Source organism: Neodiprion fabricii, chromosome 1, assembly GCF_021155785.1.
Source record: "Neodiprion fabricii isolate iyNeoFabr1 chromosome 1, iyNeoFabr1.1, whole genome shotgun sequence".
In the NCBI taxonomy this organism is placed as follows: domain Eukaryota; kingdom Metazoa; phylum Arthropoda; class Insecta; order Hymenoptera; family Diprionidae; genus Neodiprion; species Neodiprion fabricii.
The window spans coordinates 13,695,484-13,718,596 of NC_060239.1; the positions used below are offsets into that span (position 1 = coordinate 13,695,484).

A 23,113-nucleotide genomic window follows, 5' to 3' on the forward strand; every position below is an offset into this window, starting at 1 on the left:
TGTGAAATCTGAAAGCCACAAGTGTGAGTTATCAAAGTGAAAGTGTTACGACCGGAGAATAGAACAATATGCCACCGAAGTCGAGCAAGAGAGACCGTGACGGGGAATCTAGAAGGACGAAGGATGACGATGGGCAGCGACTGAGATCGCCTTCGTGCCGCCCGAAACGACACAGTTCAGGGGCCAGCAGTCATCGCCGAAGCAGGTACAGGAAGCTCTCGGATCGCACCCGTCATCGAAGAGCAGCTTCAGGATCTGATAGCAACCGTCGGTGCGGAGAGCGCCAGCGGCGCACTAAGACGAGGAGCAGGAGTCGGTCGCCGAGTTACCTGACGCATGGATCTGCGAGTAGGAGTCCGGTGGGTGGTACCGCAGCTCAGGGTGAGTCCGATTTTGCGAAGCTGACTGAAGTGTTGTCGACTATCATCAAGACAGGTTCGAAACGGTCAAATCATTACGTGAACGAGAAGGTATTACCTGAATTTGATCCGGAAGAAAAAGATTTATCGGCTAAGGAATGGTTAGAGAAGGTGAACATGTACGCGGTAATGTATGACTGGGATGACCCGCACAAAATCTATTTGGCCTCATTAAAATTAAAGGGTATTGCAAGGGGCTGGTATGACGGGCTAAAGAGTGCTCCTATTAGTTGGGAAGCTTTTACGGTAGCAATTCTTAGACAATTTTCAGGGGAACAGAATTTTGGGGAACTACTTGAATACGCGGTAGCATATAAGAGCACGCCGGGTCAGTCTTTACAAGCGTACTGCTTTGAGAAGGTCAAAAGAATTAATCGAGCAAATCTAGACATCCCGGAGGAAAAGATTGTTGAATTCGTGGTTCACGGAATCCACAATGAACAATTAAAAATGAATTTGATTACTGCGAAAAAAGGGACGCTCGCAGAATTGAGTCGGTGTCTGGAATCCGTGTCGATTGGCAAGCCTAAAGAAACGAGATATGCAACGGACGAAAAGAGCACGAAGCGTCCTTTCGGGCTAGTTAAGTTTCAACCTCGAACCGGGCGTCTTGACCCCGATGCGTGTTATAATTGCCGAGGGAAGGGGCACCGCAGGGTCAACTGCCCGGAACCAAGGCGCGATAGGGTTAATAAAAACGAAATGGGACTGCCAAAGGACCCCCATCGCGCGACCGAAAAAAATATCGGAGTTAGGGGTAGGTGCGGTTTTTGTCAAATTTTGGGGCATACTGAGACGGAATGCCGTAAAAAGCAGCGAAAGGAGAGAGACGAGAGGAGAGCATGACTAGATGGCAGGGGGACGGTCTCGCTACGGGGCGCAACCTCGCTTGACGTATGCCAGATTGCGGCAACCCGAGTAAATAAACCACTTAAGAGGTGCGTTCTAGGCAATCGGGAAAAGACCTGTACCGTTGATCTGGGAAGCGACTGCTCGATTATCCGGGAGAGTCTAGCGAGATCCTTAAATTTAAAATTTAAAGGTACGGACAAAACCTTGTCGGCATTCAATCATGCGATAGTCGTTCCGATCGCTCGATCAAGAATCGAGGTTCATATTGATGAGATTCCATTCAAGATAAAAGTCTTTATTGTTGCCGATGACCAATTGTCGAAGGAAATTCTCATCGGGCGAGATATCTTACAAAAGGCCGGTACTAGGGCTATATCAGACGCGTCTGGGGTGACATTTACCTTGGATCAACCGGTTAAAAACGATAAAGTATTAGAAGTTGAGGCAATAGATGCCGAGCAAGCGGGAGCGGTGAAAGAGGACGATATTTGGTGCGAATACCTCGACGCGATCAACAGAACGAGATTGCTGAGGCTACTAAATAGTTATCGGCGGAGCATATCTCTGCAGATGAAGGAATTAGGTAAAACGGATGCCGCAGAGATAAAAATTGAATTAACGTCCGAAGTTCCCGTTTTTCATGGGCCCTACCGCCTCTCTAAAACCGATCGGGAGAAAGTGAGGATCATGGTAGCAGAATTAGAGGATAACGGTATTATTCGCGAGAGTACGTCACCTTACGGGAGCCCGGTTGTACTTGTCCGAAAAAAAAATGGGGAGACGCGAATGGCAATAGATTACAGAGGTCTCAACCGCATTACCAAACGTATTCAATATCCATTGCCTATAATTGATGACCAAGTAGATCAACTTTGCAACAAACGGGTTTTTACATCTTTAGATTTAAAGTCCGGGTTCTATCAAATTCCCGTGCATCCCGATTCTATCGAGAAGACGGCTTTCGTTACGCCGGACGGTCAATGGGAATTCTTGCGAATGCCTTTTGGGTTAGTCAACGCGCCAGCTGTGTTCCAGAAGGCCATGAACAGAGTCCTTAAAGATAATGCCCTCGTGTACATAGATGATATATTGGTCGCTACAGAGACGCTAGACGAAGGGTTTGAGAAACTAGAAGTAGTCCTTAAGGCTCTTCAGGCTAACAATTTGACGATCAATCTATCCAAATGTAAATTCTTCCAAAATAAAATCGAGTATTTAGGACGTGAAATCTCGGGGGAAGGGATACGACCAGGCACTCATAAAATTGATGCCGTAACAAAAGCTGGTTACCCTACTAATATAAAGCAAGTTAGGCAGTTCCTAGGTCTCGCGGGATATTTCCGCAAATTCATAAAGGATTTTGCGCGAAAGACGGCCCCATTAACGAACCTCTTGCGTAAAGATGTTTCTTGGTCGTGGGGAGCGAAGGAAAGCGAAGCAATTGACGAGATAAAAGCTATGCTAGTGAGCAGACCGATTTTAGCAATTTACGATCCCGAGCGTGAAACCGAGGTGCATACGGATGCGAGCGCGTTGGGCTTGGGTGCCATACTAATACAAAAACATAAGGAAGGAAAACGCGTGGTCGCATACTATAGTCGCAAGACGACTCCCACGGAACAAAAATATCATTCGTATGATTTAGAAACGCTGGCGGTATTCACGGCATTGAAAGCATTTCGGGTTTACCTATTAGGAATCAAATTCACCATAGTAACTGATTGCAGTGCCGTGCGCGCTACAGCGAGTAAAAAGGACATACAACCGCGAGTCGCGCGTTGGTGGGTGTATTTGCAAGACTACAATTTCGATATTGTGTATCGCCCGGGTACCCAAGCAGCTCATGTCGATTATTTAAGCAGGAATGCGATTGATTGTTGTGTTATCGATATTACGGAGAGCGAATGGATTAAGGTGGCCCAATCGCAGGACCCAGACATAGATTTAATTCGTAGGATCTTGGAATCTGGCGAAAATCAACCAGAAACGAAGCAATATTATGACAAGTATGACCTCAAGGCAGGGGTCGTTTTCCGAAAGACAGACACGGGTAACAAGTGGGTCGTACCGAAAATGTCTCGTTTTAACGTTGTGAGATTATGCCACGACGAACAAGGGCATTTCGCTCTTGAGAGGACGTTAGAAAAGCTAAAAGCAAATTACTGGTTCAAGGGAATGAGGAAATTCACCTCGAAATACGTAAACGCATGTTTGAACTGCTTGTATTATAAGGGGGCGGCTGGGCGCAAACCGGGACAATTACACCCGATAGATAAAGTCACCATTCCCTTTCACACGATACATCTGGATCATGTTGGACCATTTGTGCGTAGTAGACGAAAAAACACACAAATACTTACCATTGTGGATGGTTTTACTAAATTTTGTGTTCTCGAACCTGTCCGCGATACTTCCTCGAAAGGGGTGATAAAAGCACTGATTCAGTTGATCGCAATATTCGGGGTACCTGCTCGCATCATTAGTGACAGAGGGACGGCATTCACGTCACACTCGTTCAGGGCCTTTTGCAAGGAGTATGATATTAAGCACATACTGAATGCAGTGGCAACACCACGTGCTAATGGGCAGTGCGAGCGCATGAACCGCACAGTTTTAAGTTCGCTTGCAGCAACCTGTGCTGGAGGAGAAGAGGAAGCATGGGACGACAGCGTGAAGAAGGTTCAGAGTGCTATGAACTCTGGGACAAACAGGACCACGCGTAGGTCACCAACGCAGCTCTTGTTTGGTTATAAGCCACGTGCTATGGCCGAGGCCAAACTCCTTGCCGGGATCCAAAGCACCTTGGACCAGGTCGACCTGGAGGAGTTGAGGGATGCCGCCAAGGCGTCCACCGGCGCGGAGCAGAGGCAGCAGAAGAGGGCTTTCGACATCCGACGATTTAGGCCGCCTACGTATGCGGTGGGGGATGTCGTCATGGTGGCGGCGAGTCCTGTTGCAGCCGGGGAGAGCAGGAAGCTGGTCGCGAAGGCAAAGGGGCCCTTCAAGGTGACGGCTGTTCTGCCTAACGATCGGTACGAGGTCCAGGATCTCCGAAACCTGAAAAAGTCGCCAAACCGACGGGACGTCGTAGCGGTGGACAGTTTGCGCAAGTGGGTCACGTTCGATGCCACGCAGTAAGCCGCAATGAGCGCAAGTGGGTCACGTCCGATGCCACGCAGTAAGCCGCAAATGGTGAGTTACTCCCATCCTGGGATGAGGGCCCGCAGTCAGTAACCCTGAGATGCAATCCGTGGTCAAGATTGTTTCGTGCGACGGGTGCTGGCAAGGCTGGACCAGGGTCGAGTCCATTTCCCATGATCGAGAAGTGGTCAATCTCGAACAGGTGGGATTTTGGGCGGAGGCCGGGACCAAAGGTAGTCAGGAGTCAGACGTTCATAGGGCTGAGGAGGCCGGTTGCCCTCTCAGCCTGGCAGTTGGCGTCTGGCAAGGCTAGCAACCGTACACCCGACACATCCTAACTCCCATTGTCGTCCGAACTAACCACTTTTGGCGATGTCTGATTATCGGTTGGCACTCTTGCGGGGACCTGATCACTCCTCTGCGGGGTGTAGATTGATACGCAGTTGTCGCCTTTCCCACGTCTTTAGCACTTGGTATGTAAATAAGAGAGGGTCTTGTTTTTAGATCGTAGCGAACAATACGTGCGAACGAGGGGGTCGAGGGCGACCCAGGATGGTCAGGGAGGCCGAATGAAGTAAACATTTAGAAGAGGACTGGCTCAGCCAGATGACCATGCGGGATCGGTTATCGGATGTTTACGCTACGGAATAAACTCGACTCGAGAGCCCCGAGGACTGCTCTCGGAGGAAGGCGGTCCTGGAGGCATTCGACTGTTAGCCAGGACAGAAAGCGCATCAGGCCGAAACCGAATTATTCTCTATTATTTCAAATCTGTCAAAGTTCCTGTTTCCAAATAAAATACCTTCTACACAAGAGGTGGAAGAAATTAAAGAAGAAATGAAGGAGATGAAAAATGAAACGAAAAATGAAACTGTCTCGGAAATGGACGATTCCTTTGCTTCGGCGGGGGATGAAACAGTCGTAGAAACACCGGTCGAGGACGAGTATTTTGCACTGATGAGAGATGCGAAGACAAAAGGCGAATTGGACAACGTGTACGGTGTACGCAACCTCTCAAACGGACTAATGATCGGTGATTCGTTGATATCTTTTGAGAGTGACTACGTTCGTATTGGCGACACGCGTTACCCGAAAACGAAGGGTTTGCTGGAACTTTTGTTCAAAAAGAAGCCCGACGGTTCTTCTGTGAGCGCCGGAGATCGGGAAAATTTTAAAAACATAATCCTCGCAACGAACGCGCATAAGAAGTATTACTCATCCGACGGGGCTGTTCGAAACGATAACAGTTACAAATTTAGAAATGTCATTGCCGAATTGACGGATTATTCTCCGTCACCTCGTCGAAAGGGTAAAGGTCTACTTCCGCAAGCTATGATCACTCGACAAGGTGTTGAAACGGAATACGTCTTCTGGGATGATCCAAACGAGTTGGTGGAGCGTCTTCGTTTACTCCTGGCATCTCAGGCAGCGGGAAATCCGAGTCACAATAACGAAATAATCTCCATTATCGAAGAGCTACGCGAAGCAGGAATCATTTATTAAGCAGCTCCCGTCATTTTTGCATTCATTACCGAGATGAGCGTCGACGTGTTTGGACGTCAGCTGAATAAAAACACGACCGCGAGCACTCGCGGTCCTCCGGGTGTCGGGTTTCAAATAACAGCGGACGGGCATTACGATATACGGAACAAGAGACTGTGCAACGTCGCGGATCCCGCAGAGCCGAACAATGCTGTAACTTTAAAAACCTTGAGACGAAAATTCGGCGTGCTGCAAAAACGAATCGACAACCTCGATCAAATGATCAAAGCTTTGGAGATCACCACGGAGAAAGCCTTGGATACCTTCTACACAGACTTTAAAACAGGCAGAGACTTGTCGATTCGAAACGCGGAAATCATTTCCAAATTGGACACCAGACTAATAGCGTTGGAATATGAACGAGGAAAAGCAAGCACTGGTGACGGAACTGCATAAGCCTGCACGCCGGAATTACCCGCGTCGACGTGTAGACGTGCGCGGCATCGACGAGACCTGGCAGGCGGATCTTGTTGATATGACGTCGTACGCTGGACAAAACAAAGGCTACAAGTACATGCTCACAGTCATTGATATCTTTTCAAAGTATGCGTGGGCTGTACCGATAAAGAGCAAGTCTGGAGATGATGTTACGAAGGCAATGGAATCTGTGCTTGTCCAAGGACGGGTACCGAAAAATTTACACGTCGACAGAGGAACGGAATTTTACAACTCGAAATTCGAATCGCTTATGACACGCTACGGAATCAAACTTTACTCCACGTACAGTAATTTGAAGGCTTCGATCTGTGAACGTTTCAATCGCACGCTGAAAGGTAAAATGTGGACACGGTTCAGCATGCAAGGAAGCTACAAGTGGCTCGATATCTTATCCGATTTGGTTTCGGCTTACAACAACGTCAAACACCGAACCATAAGAATGAAACCGTCGGATGTCACCGTTGCAAACGAGAGGCTGTTGTTACGTCAGGCGTACGGAGGGCTTCGAGCGATACCTACCGTATCGGCAAAGTTCAAATCCGGCGACAAAGTTCGAATCAGCAAATTCAAAAATGTCTTCGAGAAAGGTTACACTCCCAATTGGACGACCGAAATATTCACGATAAGTCGAGTGGAAAATACTCATCCTGTGACGTACAAGCTCAAAGACTACCGAGATCAACCCATCGCTGGTGCTTTCTACGAACAAGAGCTCCTCAAGGTTAAGCATCCGGATATCTATCTGGTGGAGAAGGTGCTCAAGAAGCGTGGAAGAAAAATATACGTTAAATGGTTAGGTTTTGACAATACACACAACAGTTGGATAAACGAATCGGACATGTAACATTTTAATAAATGAATTTTTTTTTTTGTAAAAACGTATGTCCCTCTTTATTTTATATCCGACACACAACAAGTATGCGTCTTTTTAGACAATCGACAGACATGGTACAGTTATAAATTACAAAGCTTAGGCTTGTAGCCCCACGGAAGCGTGTCGGTTGTATTTTGAAACACGATCCGCTTGTCGTCATTCCAGCTCAGTGCTACTTTCTGCTGTTCTACGGTGTACACCTTGTGCTTTCGACTCATGATCAAATGCTGATTTGAGGATAGATTTTCACGTTTCAACGCACAGTCCAAATAATCGTTAAAGGTTATTTTTCTTAACGCTGATCCTCTGACTCCTTTGGCACGTTTAGTGTCTGTCTCATCTCCCATGACTCGGAATGCGTACAGTTTAGCTCGTAACCCTACAAATTCGAGCATGATTTTGCCGTTGTTCTCGTCTTTCATCAAACAGAGAACTTTTTTGTTTGCTCGAGGCATTCCGTAAGCGTTGTCAAGAGGATAATCCGACGTGTCAAATTTGTGTAAGTCTGCCTTCATGTGTTCGTAAATGTCGGGGACGGTAAAATTGTAAATTAAACTATCAGTATCTGTATACATTAATTTTGCTAAGTTGCCGAATTTCTGTTTGATATAATTATAATGAAAATCATAGATATATGTTTTGGCTAGATCCATGATGGAGAAACCTGCGTACAATGGTTTGTTCAACTTGACTTTCATCTTACTCATTTCAACAATAATCATATCTTTGTCGAAAACGGTGCAGCTGTGAAAATTAGGCTTGGCTATGGTAGCTCTCGCACCGTACCGTCCATCCCATTCGGTGATCAATCGAACATCTCTGTACTTTCGCACGTTTTCCATAGTTTTGCCAAGAACTGCGTTGTTCATTAGCTTGTAAAAATTTTTCTCAAATTCGTTGTCACATTTTTTTCGCAAATCGGTATTTAAATCTATATATTTTTTCAGCCACGGAGTTTGCTTGAATTTCAGAACTCTATGAATTTTGAGTAATTTTAAACCTAATTGTAAACATTGTTTCAGAACGCGGTAGTGAACAACGTAGTTTTTCTTGGAAAATAGCGTGGGTGTCAATTTTGGCTGTTTATTGGTCGAAATCGGAGGTACATAGTGCTCCGGACACAGTGGTATATCCTTATGAGTTTCATGCAGTTCCTCAGGATATTCCAAATCTACCTCCAGTACGTAACCAAACTCCGCATCGTCCGAGATGGTAAGAACGTCGCATTGTCCGAAGTCTGATAACCATTCGAAGGAACTGTATGGCAGAGCAAAGCTCATAGCAGCACCGTACAAATTATTAACGTCAAAGTACATGAGATAAGATTCTTCGACCTCAGGATCGAATTCCTCTCCCATGTACCTGTTGTTGGCCTTTGCGTATCTGTTCGAACACTGTGATACACCACCACGAATACCCTTTTCGATAAACATAACCATGTCTATGTCGGTGAGAAGCTCGAGTTCGATGTATGTACATTTTAACATTGCATCAAACGACAGACCGGGCGCTGTGTAGTAATGTAACGGGTCCAGTTTGTACGTCGTCCAACAGCTCTGTCGAAAATTTTGAAAAACGTCAGCCAGTAAAAACACGTCCGTCTGTAAATACAAGTCCGAATACTCTCCCAAAGTTTGGACGTTAAAAGTTTGCCATACGTCGCACGCATGCGCGTAATCGTCGTCTGATATATTCCGGTCGTTCAATTTTGAATAAAACTGTTCTTTGGCTGGTAAATGTTTCTCCTCGAGCTTCTCCCAACTGTCTATGTATTCGTACGGGAAGACACCTTTCCTAGTCAATAACCGAAATTTGTTCAAGCTACTGCAGAATTTACGTGTTATTGTTTTTCGGCAATCGTCCACATACGATGATAATTTATCGAGACTACTGGGCATGAAACGGTACGAATCTATGAAACGGAACGTTACATCCGTTCCCTTAACGAATTTAGTGAAGGAAATGTACTTTTCTTTGTTGACAGGTAATAGTTTAACAGTACCTTCGAATGACGTACCCAGAGCTTTGATCAGAAAATGCGAATCGTAACCCGAAAGATTGTGGAATATCACTGGGATGGTGTGCGAATTTTGGTAATTTAGATTACAGCTGCGGTGAGCAGCACCACGGTACTTTCCTGTGAAATGACAGTGATCTCGATGTTTCACGTCTGTGAGCGTAAACGGTTTTTCACAAATATGACAGACCGCCGACAAATCAAATTCGTTGATCTGATTGAAATTTAGTGGTTCCATCGGTACAACAGTCTTGTAATATCCCTCTAACGAAAGTGCCAATTCCTTTAACTCGTTCACAAACCATTGGATGCAAGTTTCTCCACGATTAATTTTGAATTTTGAAAGCGAATCGTCAAACGCGCAATGCAGATAGTAAGCTATACTATACGGAAGATGCTTCTGATAAATTGTTCTATTTTCCCCAAAACTTTCATGTGTGGGTTGCAGTAAACATTCGAGATCCGCGTAAATGCAGAATGGAACGGTTTCTTTGTGCTTGAAATTTTTGAATTTTAGTATTTTTTCCTCATCTGTAGGTAGAATAACTTTGGTTTTGTTTAAATTCATGCAATCAGCTCGGTGCTTCAACAAACATCTTTCGAAATTGAAATGAGACAGACACCTATCGCACAACCAAGTTTGATGTGCGCGTTTGGAAATTTGGGAACTCGTTAAACGAGACAGATTTCGAATCCATGTAAAATGAAAGATTCTATTTTTTTCATAATTTACCATTTCATCATCATCGTCATCGTCGGTTTCAGACTCTATCGCCAAAAGATGGATTGTAGGCTTATCAGACTTATTCTGACTTAGGTGAATCGGTACTATATCACTTTTTTTCCGATCACCTTGGTCTATACCATAAACGTTAATTGAAAGGCCGTTAAGCTTCTCAAATTTTGAAATGGTGTTTTTGTCTAGAGACATAGGAAACGTTATACCATCATACCGTAGCACTGAGCTGAAATGTGGATACGAGCTGGTCGCGTTAGGATGGTTGTTGTCGGCTGGGAACAGAGCTGCGGTGACCGACCAGAGGAAGCAATACGAGTCGCTGTTACGGATGTTGACGACAGCCTTCTTATCTTGAATATCTTTGGGTAGTGGTGTGTATGTGAAGACACCACCTCGTAGTGGCACGTACTTGTTGATATTCACAGTCAAATTGATTATTTCGGTCAGCGACCAGCCCGAATCCTTTTCCTGGAAATCTTCCACCTTTTTCAACAAACGCTCCGTCGCGTTTTCGATGAACCATTCGCTGATATCCGTTGTCTGGAGGATGATTTCATTTCTCGTATTAAAAAATTTGATCTCTTCCACCGTGCGATCAACTTTTCTGAGTTCAAACTTACAAGCCAGGATAACGTTGGCTTTCAAGCTCCCGTCTTTCTTCAGAACGTTTTTCAGTCTCGTCACAGCTAGTACCTTTGCGTCTTCTAGAAATCTCTCCACATCTTTATGCTTCAAATTGACGATGGATCCAGTTCAAATTCTACTCTCGAAAGCTGATTCCAAATCTTCCCACCGTACTCGATCGCTTCTTCGTCGGCTTCGTAATCCGTCACCCACTTTCTGCAATTGTTGAAATTTGACTGTCAACGATTTCAGAATTCCAATTGTAGTCAAAATTCTTGTCTTCTCCCCGATCGTTGAGGCGTTGTTGCGTAAGATTTTATTCAAAAGCCTGATATTTTGGGTTCCGAGTCGAATCCATTTTGCAATTTCTGCCGGCGACGATTTTTCCGATAAAATCTTGAACGCCGATTCCATAATATCGATCAATCTCAAACACTTCGCGAATTCCATCTTGAGCTCTTTCCTCACGTATGCTTGACAGGTTGTGACGTAATGATCGTTTGCAGTGATGAGCGTCCTTTTTATAGGGCAGCTGTACGGATGCGCGCGCACCTTTTGGCATTCCAAGAGCGATAGTAACCCGACACCGCAGGCTCTGTACCGCGACTATCGGTCGACCTTGGATATCAAACCGAATAAGTGAAACACGATTCTCGGAACCATTAATTTTGGAATGTCACGTGGTTGATAACGTGGGAAAGGAATGTGAGGTGGTTGACGTTACACGTCAGCAGTCCTACCGTGGGAAAGGAATTCGGAGTGGTTCATGTTACACATCAGCAGTCCTATCGTGGGACAGGCGAACACTGCAGACCTTCGGTCGGTAAGATTGTTGGTAAAATAGCACGATTTTGACCCTTGATCGATACAGCTGTCGGTAAGATTGTTGGTAAAACAGCACGATTTTGACCCTCGAACTGTCGGTAATTGACCTTCGGTACGGCAGACTGTGACGTCATCGCGGAAAAGGGTTTGAGTCTGGGCTGCGCGGAGCGGAAAAGGGTTTGAGTCTGGGGAGAATGTATAGGCGGACTGGTCGGCTCGGTCGGTAAGTGTCGGTAACCGGAATCTGCGTGTAGAACCGGCCTTGCTGTACTACTGGTAAGGCAGCACGATTTTGACCTGTGGTTGATAAAACGTTGGAGCAGCAAGGGTCGATCGCGGTGACAGAGGTAGTAAGGTTATCACAGAAAAGGGTTTGAATATGGCTGGAATATCGGTAAGTGTCGCTAGTAGGAATCTGTGTCAAGAATTCCGCTTGTTTTGCTACTGGTGAAAAACTATCATATGAGCGTTAAGACTACGATAATATTCCTCAATAGCCCACAATAGTCACAATCATCTTGCGAGCGTTAAGGGTATGACAATATCCAATTGATAGCCTACACTATTTACAATCAAGTCATGAGAATATTTTTTATGTCTTATTATTCTCAATCGTGTGAAGCACAGTAAGAAAATATGATAGAATTGATATTGATGTTTTTGATTATTTAATTTTGCACAATATGACATTTTTTGTTAATATAGATTATTTTTATCAAGGAATACATACGCAATGCAGAGACCAAGTGCTCAAAAAAAAAGTGACAGATATACCAGGGAATGATGTTTACTAATTTGTTTGTATTGTACATTCGTACCAGTGCAGCTTATAATATTTTGAGAAAAAGCAATACGACTAATCAAATATTCATGGGCAACTCATGAATGCTGCGGTTTCCATTATTAACTTTATGAAGTGTTCTACAAAAAAAAAAAAACTGGGCATTCCGGAAAACAGCGTGAAATGGTATTTCAATGTTTGATGAAATACGCGTAAGAATCAGCATCGAAATCAGCGCAAGAAATATTAATTCGACTGTGAAGTTCATTATGGTGAAAAACTTTGGACGATGTGACAAATAATCAAGCAAGTAGTGCTTCAGTATTTCAATTTTCACCGCTGATGTTAAATTTTCATCAGCCCGTTGCAATGTTTGCTTTGAAAGGTGCTGCACCTTTTCGAATCTTGACGTCTTTAGTGCTCAAGGCTATACTGAAAGTAGAAAAGGCTGGCGGGTGTTTGCGCACAATAGTTTCTAATGGAGGTAGTACCATTCGGAGATTATGGGGAGAATTTAATATTCCAGGTAAGAAGAATAAATTAAGTTATTCCTTTTAAGATGACTTACGCTTTGTCTGATACACCGCACTTAATTAAATTTCATTAATAGTTGCGCTACCATCAGGCATTTTTATTGTACTTTTCATTCAAAATGATCATTTTTCTTGATGAATGGGGACGAACTTGAATGGCAAAATTATGAAAAAATATATGAGGTAAATATATATAATCCTGGAGGTCTGATAGTTTGTCCAAAACTTACAGTAAACCGTGTGCAGCCAATCGACTGTGCAGAAATTCGTGTTTCCTTTGCAATTCAAGTATATCCATGATTATTTTTTCGTTTCCCGTTAGCCCAATTAAGTTACTTGTTGTATATGTATATGACTACATAAATTGCTAAAGTGTCCGAAGTTTGAAAACTGCAATATTTGCAAGAAACAGACAACAATAACTCCATACCGCGTTCGACAATCAAGGAATTCAGGACTACTTTTTCATCCCATAAAGGTTTCTACCTTCCCTTGAAGTCAAAGAACAATTGGATCATCGTTTGACGTCTAGAATTCAATTATGAATGGGTATTTTGTGATAATGTGACATTAGAATTCCCGGCTTAAATTCACAAAGCAGGCATTTGAGCTACTGTATTCAGTATTATATCACTTAAGTATGTGGAAATTTGCTAAACATCAAAATAAAAAAGTTTTCCGAGATAAAGAAAAAAATTGCCAAGTATGGGTTGAATTTCACCGGTAATGATCATAATGCATTATTTTAACGACAGTAAAAATATTTTTCGTCGTACTAAAATCTTTAAATTGAATCATTTCAAGTATGCGTGATTAGAATGTATATCAAATTCGTGCAATTAAAGAATCACTAACACAGATAATGAGCACGAATTTCAATGCTACACGTACACACATAATCGCCCACATTACTCACTAGCGCAAGTAGTGGAGAATAGCCAAACGTCTGTAAAATTTCACTTGTGGAGCCATCGTTGCATTACGTCTCTGTCTTACACCGTGGCAAGGAGTCAGCATGACAACATAATCCCAATTTTTAATCCGATGCGGAAAGATTCGATACCTAATGATCTGTTAGAAGTAAGTAGGCTCTCCTGCATCGCAAACGAGAATATTGTCGCGGTACGATGTCGCCAATGAATAAAGTTCCATTATCTTTCGCATTTACTGAGTTTTACCATTTTCTCTCAGTATACGACATCTTCGCTTACCTGTACGTCTTGAGCATCTAGGCTGTCTAAACTTAAGTAGTCCAGATTTGTACAATTATATGCCAGTAAGACACTGTACAGTGGAAAACACTTTAGTCTCGTTGGTGGCAGACTTTCATCTGGACTCACTAGGCTGTTTGGACCTTCGCCCAGTTTGGTAACTTGCACCTCTGGCTCCTGGTGATAGGTTATCTGCGACAGAGAAGCAAACAGAAAGTTAAAAACTGTAACTTATAACTGGGAAAGTAGTAGACGGATGCGGATCCATTACCCGCCACTTCTCCACAAAATATCAGTAATTAATACAAAATTACAGGGTTGCGAATTTTGATTCGTTCTGTAACGGATCGAGGTATCTCTTAAGTCGATAATGGAAGATCTATGTACATTTGTCACGTTTATGGATGAACACTGTCCATACGTCTCTCTTAACAATTAAATCTGAGCGAGAAGGCCGCTAAGTTCGCTCTATCATATTGCATATTCAAGTTTACGTACAACTATCAGCATTATGGATGACATAAATTCACTAGTCCTTACAGGGTTAGTTATCTGTATTTAATCAGCCTCATTTTGTTACTATTTTTGCAGCCATTATATCGTACTTTGTAAATATTACAATTAACGGTTTACGCCGTTCAATTCTAGGGCATATCGTTCCGCGCTGTAACATCTGTCCGCTGTGATACCAGAGGATGATGCCATTTATAACAAGGTGAATATGAATTACTGATCATCAGATTTGACAGAAGACGTTTCGGAAGCCATTCAAATTGCCCAATTCACTAGTCCCGGTATATTCTCGGTTCTTTGAAAACTGAAAGAGCCTGTTTTAATATTGTGAGTCGCCATATCTACCCATTGTATGTAATATATGTATATATTGTAACGTGGCATTTTTGATGCTTGTTACAAACGGCTCCCTGAATCCTTGGCGCAACTAAGATTAGGGGTTTTTCGATATCGATTGCCGAAGGATTTGAAAAAGAGTGCCAGATCTGGAATCACGCTTCCGAGATTCCGAGAGGGGACACTGTAGCGAGTAGAGAATACGATATTTAGGGCTTTTTGTTTTTTGAGTTTCAATGGCATCAAGCAGGAAGTTAAGAACGAATTCGAGGAAATTGCAGAGTGGCGGAATAACGACGATCTAGAAGGAAGAATGTCGAAGCTGCGGAGGGGGAGCCAACGAAGATCCCTGCATCGCGGGAATCCAAAGCGGACGCGATTCCCGCTGGTGGACGGCGCGTAGCAATCTCGACTGCTTACCATGCTAACAGCTGACCTACAAATTTGCGAAGGACCGACTAGGGATGAGAGAGCACTACACCGCTCACCCCCGAGAAATCATTGAACTACGTGGAGGGCAAAATTGCGATCTAGCATTGAGTTCTGCATCGCGATGCCCCAACAGGCGCGCGTCGAGTTGTGCAATCTACGAAATCCATGGCAGATCAATTGTTGCGTACGAAATCGGTGTTGTGGCAGGTCGTCGATTTTGAAATCACTCTAGTTCTGCCGATTGACCGAGATAGTGGCTCGAGTACGTTGTCGTCAGCGAGTTTTTTTTTTTTTTTGTGGTCCAGAGAAATATGATGCTGCCGAAAGATTACGAAGGGGTTGACGAATTTGTGGCGTGAATGTGGGATGGTAAGCGTTACTAATATTCTTGCGATCGGATTTCTAAAGTAATAGAGAAAACGATTGCCGAATGACGAATAACCATTTTGAATTTGCGTTGTCGGAAATTATTCAAAATTTGTTTTTGCGGATTCTTTTGCTTGATGACCGTAGTCTAATAGCTAGGGAGCTGGGTGCCAAAATTTCTAAATGATCTGATCGTCAGGCAGACATTATTAATATCAAATTTTGTACCATAAGAAACATTGAGGACCGCGTCTGTCACCATGACAGGCCTGCGTTGACAATTGACAGCGCTTAAAAAATTTAAAAAACGGGTGTGCTAAATAATTTGTTCGTGTCTGCCTCTTGGACTGATGGTCAGAATCATCCTGAAAACGATCAAAATCCAGAGGCAGACATCCAGACCTCTGACTTTTGTACTAGTAAATTTTTTAAGTTTTTTTTATGATTTAAAAACGTGTATATGAAATGTTCGCTCGGTAGACCTGAATCGTTCGATTAAAAACAATGTGAAGGGCCACAGAAAAATGGTCTGCCACCATGGTAGCGCTGAGTTGTCAATTAACAGCGCTTAAAAAATGTAAAAAAAGGTGTGCTAAATCATTTGTTCGTGTCTGCCTCTTGGACTGATGCTTAGAATCGTCCTCAAAACGTTGAAAATCTAGAGGCAGACATCCAGACCCCTAATTTTCCAAAGGCAGACCATTTGAATATAAATTATTTTTTTTTACTAATATTGCAGTTCTCACTAATTAGACGGTAATTAATAAGAAGTAAAACAATCATACAAATTTTTACAGAGATATAAGAAATTTGAGATGCTGCTAACAACAGCCATACATTTCCGCAAAAATAGCCTTATATCTATTATTATTTAAAGGTTTTATGTTACTTTTCGTTTATTTATACCTATATGTACAAGACGGACAAAAGCAAATAAATAAACATTGAACAAAAAAAAATTGATTTATTAGATATTCAACTAGACGTAGTTTCTGAAATGTATGAAAAACTGGGTACAAGAAATTATTTTCCTTGTTTAAAGCCACTTTTCCACAGCGATGGATTGGGAGAGGCAGCATGACGCCGTGGCCAGCAAGATCTCCAGATCTCACCCCACTGGATTCTTCCTCTGGGGATACGTTAAAAGCAAGGTTTACAAAACTCAACCACTAAACTTGGAGGATTTGAAAAATAGAATTACCGCAGCATATCGCTCGATCACTCCGGCGACATTACAAGCCGTGCAACAGTTCACGCAAAGCCGACTGCATCTATGTGTTGAAAGGGAGCAGTTCGAAAACTTTCTGAAATGAAACAATTCAATTGCTAATAAACTCTTATTATCATCCCTCACTTGTTGTCATATCGTGACTTTATTTCGTATTACCACTGAATACCTGTACGCAGACTGCGAACTTTACTTTGATATCAACACGCGGGCTACGCCCTAATCCGTCAACAAATCTCCTCCCATTCTCGCTGTTTCAATTGACTCACTCCAGATTGGCTAAGGGGTACGGCCTGATCCGTCGACTGAGCTCCTCTCATTCTGGACGTTTTAAGTGATCCACCCTGTATACTAGGGGGGCTCCGGGCGCCAACCCCTATTTTCGAGTGTTATTGGAAGGGGGCGGAAAGATAAGAAAGGTTGAAAAAAAGAAAGGAGAAAAGGTAAGAGGTCAGATTTTTGTAGGTATAGGGATGTGTATGGTTGAATCCCTGATTCCTATATGGATGTATATACAGATGGTGAAGGGTCAAGTCTTCATACGTGTTGCGGTATACTATATGTAGGGTAAGGGGTTGGATCATTAAAGGTATAACAGTATATACGTAGGGTGAAGGGTTGAATCTTCATAGCTATATAGGCATAAACGTAGGAGAAAGGGTTGAATCTGCATAGGTATGCGGATGTATACTGTGACGCTAATTTCTGTTACCCTCAGATGAGGATTCACCGTTGAAACTTTGGCGCGATTCTCAAATTACTCAAAACTACTAAACTATAACAAAATCATATACGTTGGGCGCCAGACGCTTAAGCGTTAAATTTCAAACAACGACACGAAACAATACGAAAAATAACTAGAGAACCCGTTGTACGGCTGGCTAGGCTCAGGTACTCACACGAACTGGTAGAGTTGCGGTATTCAAGGCAGCTCACGATAATTAAAGAATTAAGAATATAAAGAATAAACCCAAATCAGGGGAAATTAACGGGTCAATCAGTCCTATATTATCGATTACGTTACCAGATTCAAGTCAGTCAAGTTAGATGGCAACGATAGCGATAGTTAATAAATCAGGCAATAATAGTTTACAGACATTTTTTTTGGGTGGCGAGTAAATGCGGCTTCGGACAGGGGATCGGCAGCAAATTCGAACGACGTTACTGGATGGCAATCGCGGCGGATCGCGACGAATGGAGGGCCTCGCACGAGGCTACGGAGAGAGCGTCAACGGAGAGCTCTGCCGCGAGGGAATCCAAGGCGGACGAGATTCCCGTTGGTGGCCGGCGAGCCGTAGCCCCCCCCCCCCCTCCGTCACCCAACTGACGACAGGTACCCTCGCGAAGTCGTCACCACGCCACTGCCAAGCTACGGGGTACCCGAGACTGGCCAGCCAATCAACACCCCGCGACAGCGGAATTCAACGATAGCGATACGCTAGATTGTAAGAATTGCGTAACGAGAACCCCAATTCGATCGGGAAAATTTTGACTATGGATGGCGCCTATATTCGAGGCATGTTCGTATTGCGGCTCCGACTTGCGGAGCTCGACACTTGAGTCCTGGCGACATTTCGCGAAAGTCACGTTCGAGATCTAGAAAAATTAATTAAGTTGAGTGCGTAATGGCTGAGACTGGTGTAGGCGAGTTCTTGGTGTGGCTACGAAGCGGTAAGCGTTTTTAATTCCTTGCGGACGCATTTCGAGTGCAATTTAAATCGGCGCACTGGGCAACGGTTGGCCAGTTCCTCGTTGAGTTAGAGTAGCACTCAAAATTTGTTTGCCGATCTCCTTGTTGATGGCCGTAGCCTGAGTTTCGCGATAATGCGTAGAGTCAATTTTGTTCCAGTAAAGTCTCGCGTAGAGTCACGGTTTTGAGCTGAGTCGATTTCGGTTTTGAATTGAGTGTGGCCGAATTCCGCTACATAGGGTCTCGTCGAGTCTACGTATAAAAAAAAAGTGTCACCTTTCGCCTAGGTCGCGTATTATCGTGCGTAGACGCTCGAAATAGCGGGGCGGTTTGCGAACTTTTCGGGGATGACGACTGCAACCGGAGCTCGGATGCGGAATAATACGTTATAATTAGGCACGAATAAGAAGCTTCCGAGATTCATTAATTGGTCGCGGTTAGCGCGTCGAGGCAAATTCTGGTTTTAGTTTATGAATTATTGTTTATTGATAAAGTGGCGATTAGCGCACGTAGAATTATTGTTAATTAGTAAGGTGGCGGCTAGCGCCTGTAGCACAAGGAATTTTCTGGGTTTATCCACGATCGCGGTTAGCGCGTCGATTATGCTTTCGGTTTAGTTTTTGTCTAGCGGTTTATTGTTAAGTTGGCGATTAGCACTTGAGCTAGTAGAGAACGAACGCGGTAAACATGTCGAATAAAATTTTTTTTTTTTTTTTGTTTTGGAGATATTGTTTATTATTGAGGCAGCGACTAGCGCAAGAAGGAATAAGAGGTTATCCAGATTTAGCCATTTAATTTTCTTTCTTCTTTTCTGTTATATTATTTTTTTTTGGTTACTTAAACTAAGTATTGAGTACGACTTGCGAATAGCGCGTTTTCAATTATTATTTTTGTTTGTTTTGTGAATTTTGAGTCGCAATGAGCGACGTTTAAATAATTGTTTTTCTTTTTGTATATTTTTTTTTTGTATCATCGTTGGCCGAGAATATATCAGTGGATTCTATCATTGCTCTGTAAAATAACGTATTAGTGTTGCGTATCTCGCTCTTTCCCGTTACCTAAAAATTACCCCTCCCCTCTCCGCGGTACTGAGCTACCCAGCTTATCGTCGCTGCATAGCGCATTAACGATTTCGAAGCGTGTTAATCACGCCAGGCGCCCAACCAAACTTCGCGAGATTGTTTTTAGGTCCAGGGTACAGCGTGGACGCCAGATTATTGTGCACGCGGTAAGTTCTCGGTCATTTTCTCCGAGTGATCGAGGAGCGGGAAAAATCCACGTCACAGTCCATAGATCATTGAAGGCGAAAGTTCTTGTAACCTCCACTTCTGCCTATTTGGCGAGACCTGACTTTTTAATTGCTGAAATTTCTGGCGCTGGTAGATCTGAGATGGCCTTCTCCGTAGTATACTGTCCGTCTAAGATTGGCTACATGTCAGATTTTGAGGAAGCTTTCCTGCAGTACAGTCAAGCCTATAAAAGTAATATTGTCATGGGTGACTTCAATACAGACTTGTGTTCGAATAGCTTTGATGCTAATAATCTGAAGTCATTCCTCTCTAGTGTGAGTATGGATATTGTTCCTGACCGTCCAACGCATCACACTGCTACAAGGAGTACATGGCTTGACGTCTTCGCGGTTAATGACCTCTCCAAAGTCTCGGATACTCCACAATCACCTGTCGCCTTTGTATCAAGTCATGACCTGATTAGTATCAGTTTTCTGTTTATTTCTCATAGAATTGAACCACGTGAAATCACGTATAGAAACTTCAAGCTCTTTAACTCCCAAGCTTTTAAACTTGATATTGAAGCCTGCGACTGGTTGCAGGTATTTACTGCTACCTCGATGGATTCCAAGGTTGATTTACTCAACACTTTTGTACTAGAGACGATAAATAAACATGCTCCTATTCGCAGAGCCCAGCTAAGACTTCAGTTCCGTAACTGAATGACAATATTAAGGACGCTCATGAGAGAGTGGAATGCTGTCTACAAAGCTTTCCGGAGAACTAAATCACGTGTCGTCAGAGATAGATAAAAGGCCCTGCGCGGTCGTGTAATTAGTTTTAAGCCGACTAGTTTTAGTAATATCATCCTGATCAGCGTGTGTTATTTAATAAGTATAGATTTAATTTAAATATTTTATATATTATTATATGTTTTTTTATTTTATTTCACTTTTTTTTTTTTTTTTTGTTGTTATATTTTCTTTTCTCTCTCTACAGGGGATACAGGGCATGATCTTATATATGCTGCTGTCAGGTATGGTGTGCCCAAGCAAGAGGCACGTGTTATTCGATACCGGCCGTGGGATCGTGTCGATTTTGATGCTGCTTCTACTGCCCTATCTACGTTGGACTTCTCACAGTTTGCGTTGCTGCCCTCAATGGATGAACGGTTGTCAATATTCAATAACCTTATGAATAAGGTACTGGATTGTGCTGTTCCTGTCAGGGAATTTACTTTGCGGCGATCACCCGCGCCTTGGATATCACTAGATATCAGAAGTCTGATGAAAAAGCGCAATGCCTTTTAACGGTCCTTTAAGAGATCTCGCAGTGTGGAAGTTTTCGCCGAATATGTCGCGTACCGTAGAGATGTGAAGCGTGCTTTAGCAGCCGCCAAGACTACTTACGTACAAGAGCGGTTCAATACTTGTGGTGGTGCGCGATCGTTTTGGCGTGAGATGGAGAACCTTGGTCTTGCCAGGTGTAAAAAACCACCGGCTGCTTTACCTAGTGGGATTACTGTCGATGATCTTAATGAACACTTTCTGTCTAGTACTGTGACTGTGCGGTATGATTGCCCAGTGGTACAGAACCTTGCCGAGAGGCAGATAGAATCCTTCATCTTCTCACCGATCACGAACAGATGTGTCAACAGTGCGCTGTCACGTATTACAACCCGTGCATGTGACCCTGATAACCTTCCCATACAGACGTTTAAGACATTAAAAGATCTACTGATGCCGCTGATTGTATATTTTCTGAACTCTCTATTAACAATGGCATCGGTTCCTTTGTTGCGGAAATCCTCAATTGTCATGCCTATAGCGAAGGTTCGCGATCCCACTGGCCCGTCAGATTTTAGGCCAATATCGCTTCTCTGCTGGCTCTCTAAAGTGCTTGAAAGGATAGTATATGATCAACTCGCGGTGCATCTTGCGCGCGGTAATTATCTCGATCCACGTCAGACTGGATTTCGTGGGGGTATGGGAAGGCAATCAGCCGTCTTGCGTTTGGTGGATGACTGTAGGATTGCGATTGATGATCGCATGGTTACTTTGGTGGTGTTTTTGAACTTCTCTAAAGCGTTTGACGTGGTAAACCATGCGCTGCTTCTGTCGAAGCTGCGAACTTTCGGACTATCTGACAATGTACTTGCGTGGTTCAACTCATACCTATCTGACCGTATGCAAGTGGTTCGTAATTCTAATGGTACGACCTCGCGGGTTCGTCCTCTCCTGACAGGTGTACCGCAAGGCAGTGTTCTCGGACCGTTACTATTTTCACTTTTCATAAATGATCTCCCCCATTGCCTCTCGCGATGTCACCATCTACTTTACGCAGATGATCTTGTGATATATCTCAGTTGCTTGCCGTCTAAATTGAACGAAATATTAGCCTTATTTAATGCTGATATTGGGAGTATCTGGTTATGGAGTGTAGAGAACCGTCTTAGACCGAATGTAGATAAAACTAAAGCCATGGTTATTGGCAGCTCTAAATATGTAAACGTGGTCTGTGCAACGCAGCTCCCTCCTCTCAGTCTGGGGGGTCATCCTATTGATTTTGTAACCAGTTTTAAGTATCTTGGGGTTATAATAGATAGAACACTGTCATGGACGGAACACATTACTGAAGTGTGTAAACGTAGCGCGTTTACTCTATATCGGTTGAGGATGACAACCTATGACGTGGATGTTGCGCTTAAGAGGTGCCAGGTCACGTCTCTTGTCCTACCGATAAGTGTCTACTGTGCAGGAGTGTTCACTAACCTTTCTGAAGGCCTAGATAGGAAAATTTCTGTTGCGCTCAACAATTGTGTGCGTTATGTTTTTCGTCAAACGCCGAGAACCGAACATCTCAAGTGCTTGGGAATGTCAATTTATGTAAGTTAATGTATTTTGAACCCAGAGATAGATAGTTCCGGATTTCAGTAGGTATGACCTGGTTAGTTAAATTGACACATCATTCCTTCGGAGTGTCGAAACTCTTTTGGTGGTTATGTTCTAAGCACCGCAATTTTTTGATGTTTTTTGTGTTATGAATTGGAACTTGTTCTCAGAACTGTTAATGTCCAAATTGAACCTGAGCAGATTATGAGATTTATGGTTTAATTCAAGAAATTGAACGATTTGTTGATCTAATTGTCGTGTAAGAGAAACCACTTGCCGATATGTATGTGCTATTTCTAGGTTAACAACAGTTCGCTGCAATTGACCTACTGAATTCTCAAACGACTTTTCATTGATTAAATGAGGAAAGTAATTAAATTTAACGTTCAGAATCGAAGGAATAATACATTTCTGTTTGCATTTAAGGAGGAA

General features: G+C 43.3%; 1 protein-coding gene across 1 annotated transcript in view; it reads right to left on the reverse strand.

Annotated features, from left to right (window-relative positions):
- LOC124175119 (protein Star-like) overlaps window positions 1–23,113 on the reverse strand; it is a 138,413-nt gene that overhangs the window by 25,241 nt on the left and 90,059 nt on the right. The window contains exon 6 of the mRNA XM_046555039.1: window positions 13,997–14,188. Coding sequence (XP_046410995.1) covers window positions 13,997–14,188 — 192 coding nt within the window. The remainder of the gene's footprint in view (window positions 1–13,996; window positions 14,189–23,113) is intronic.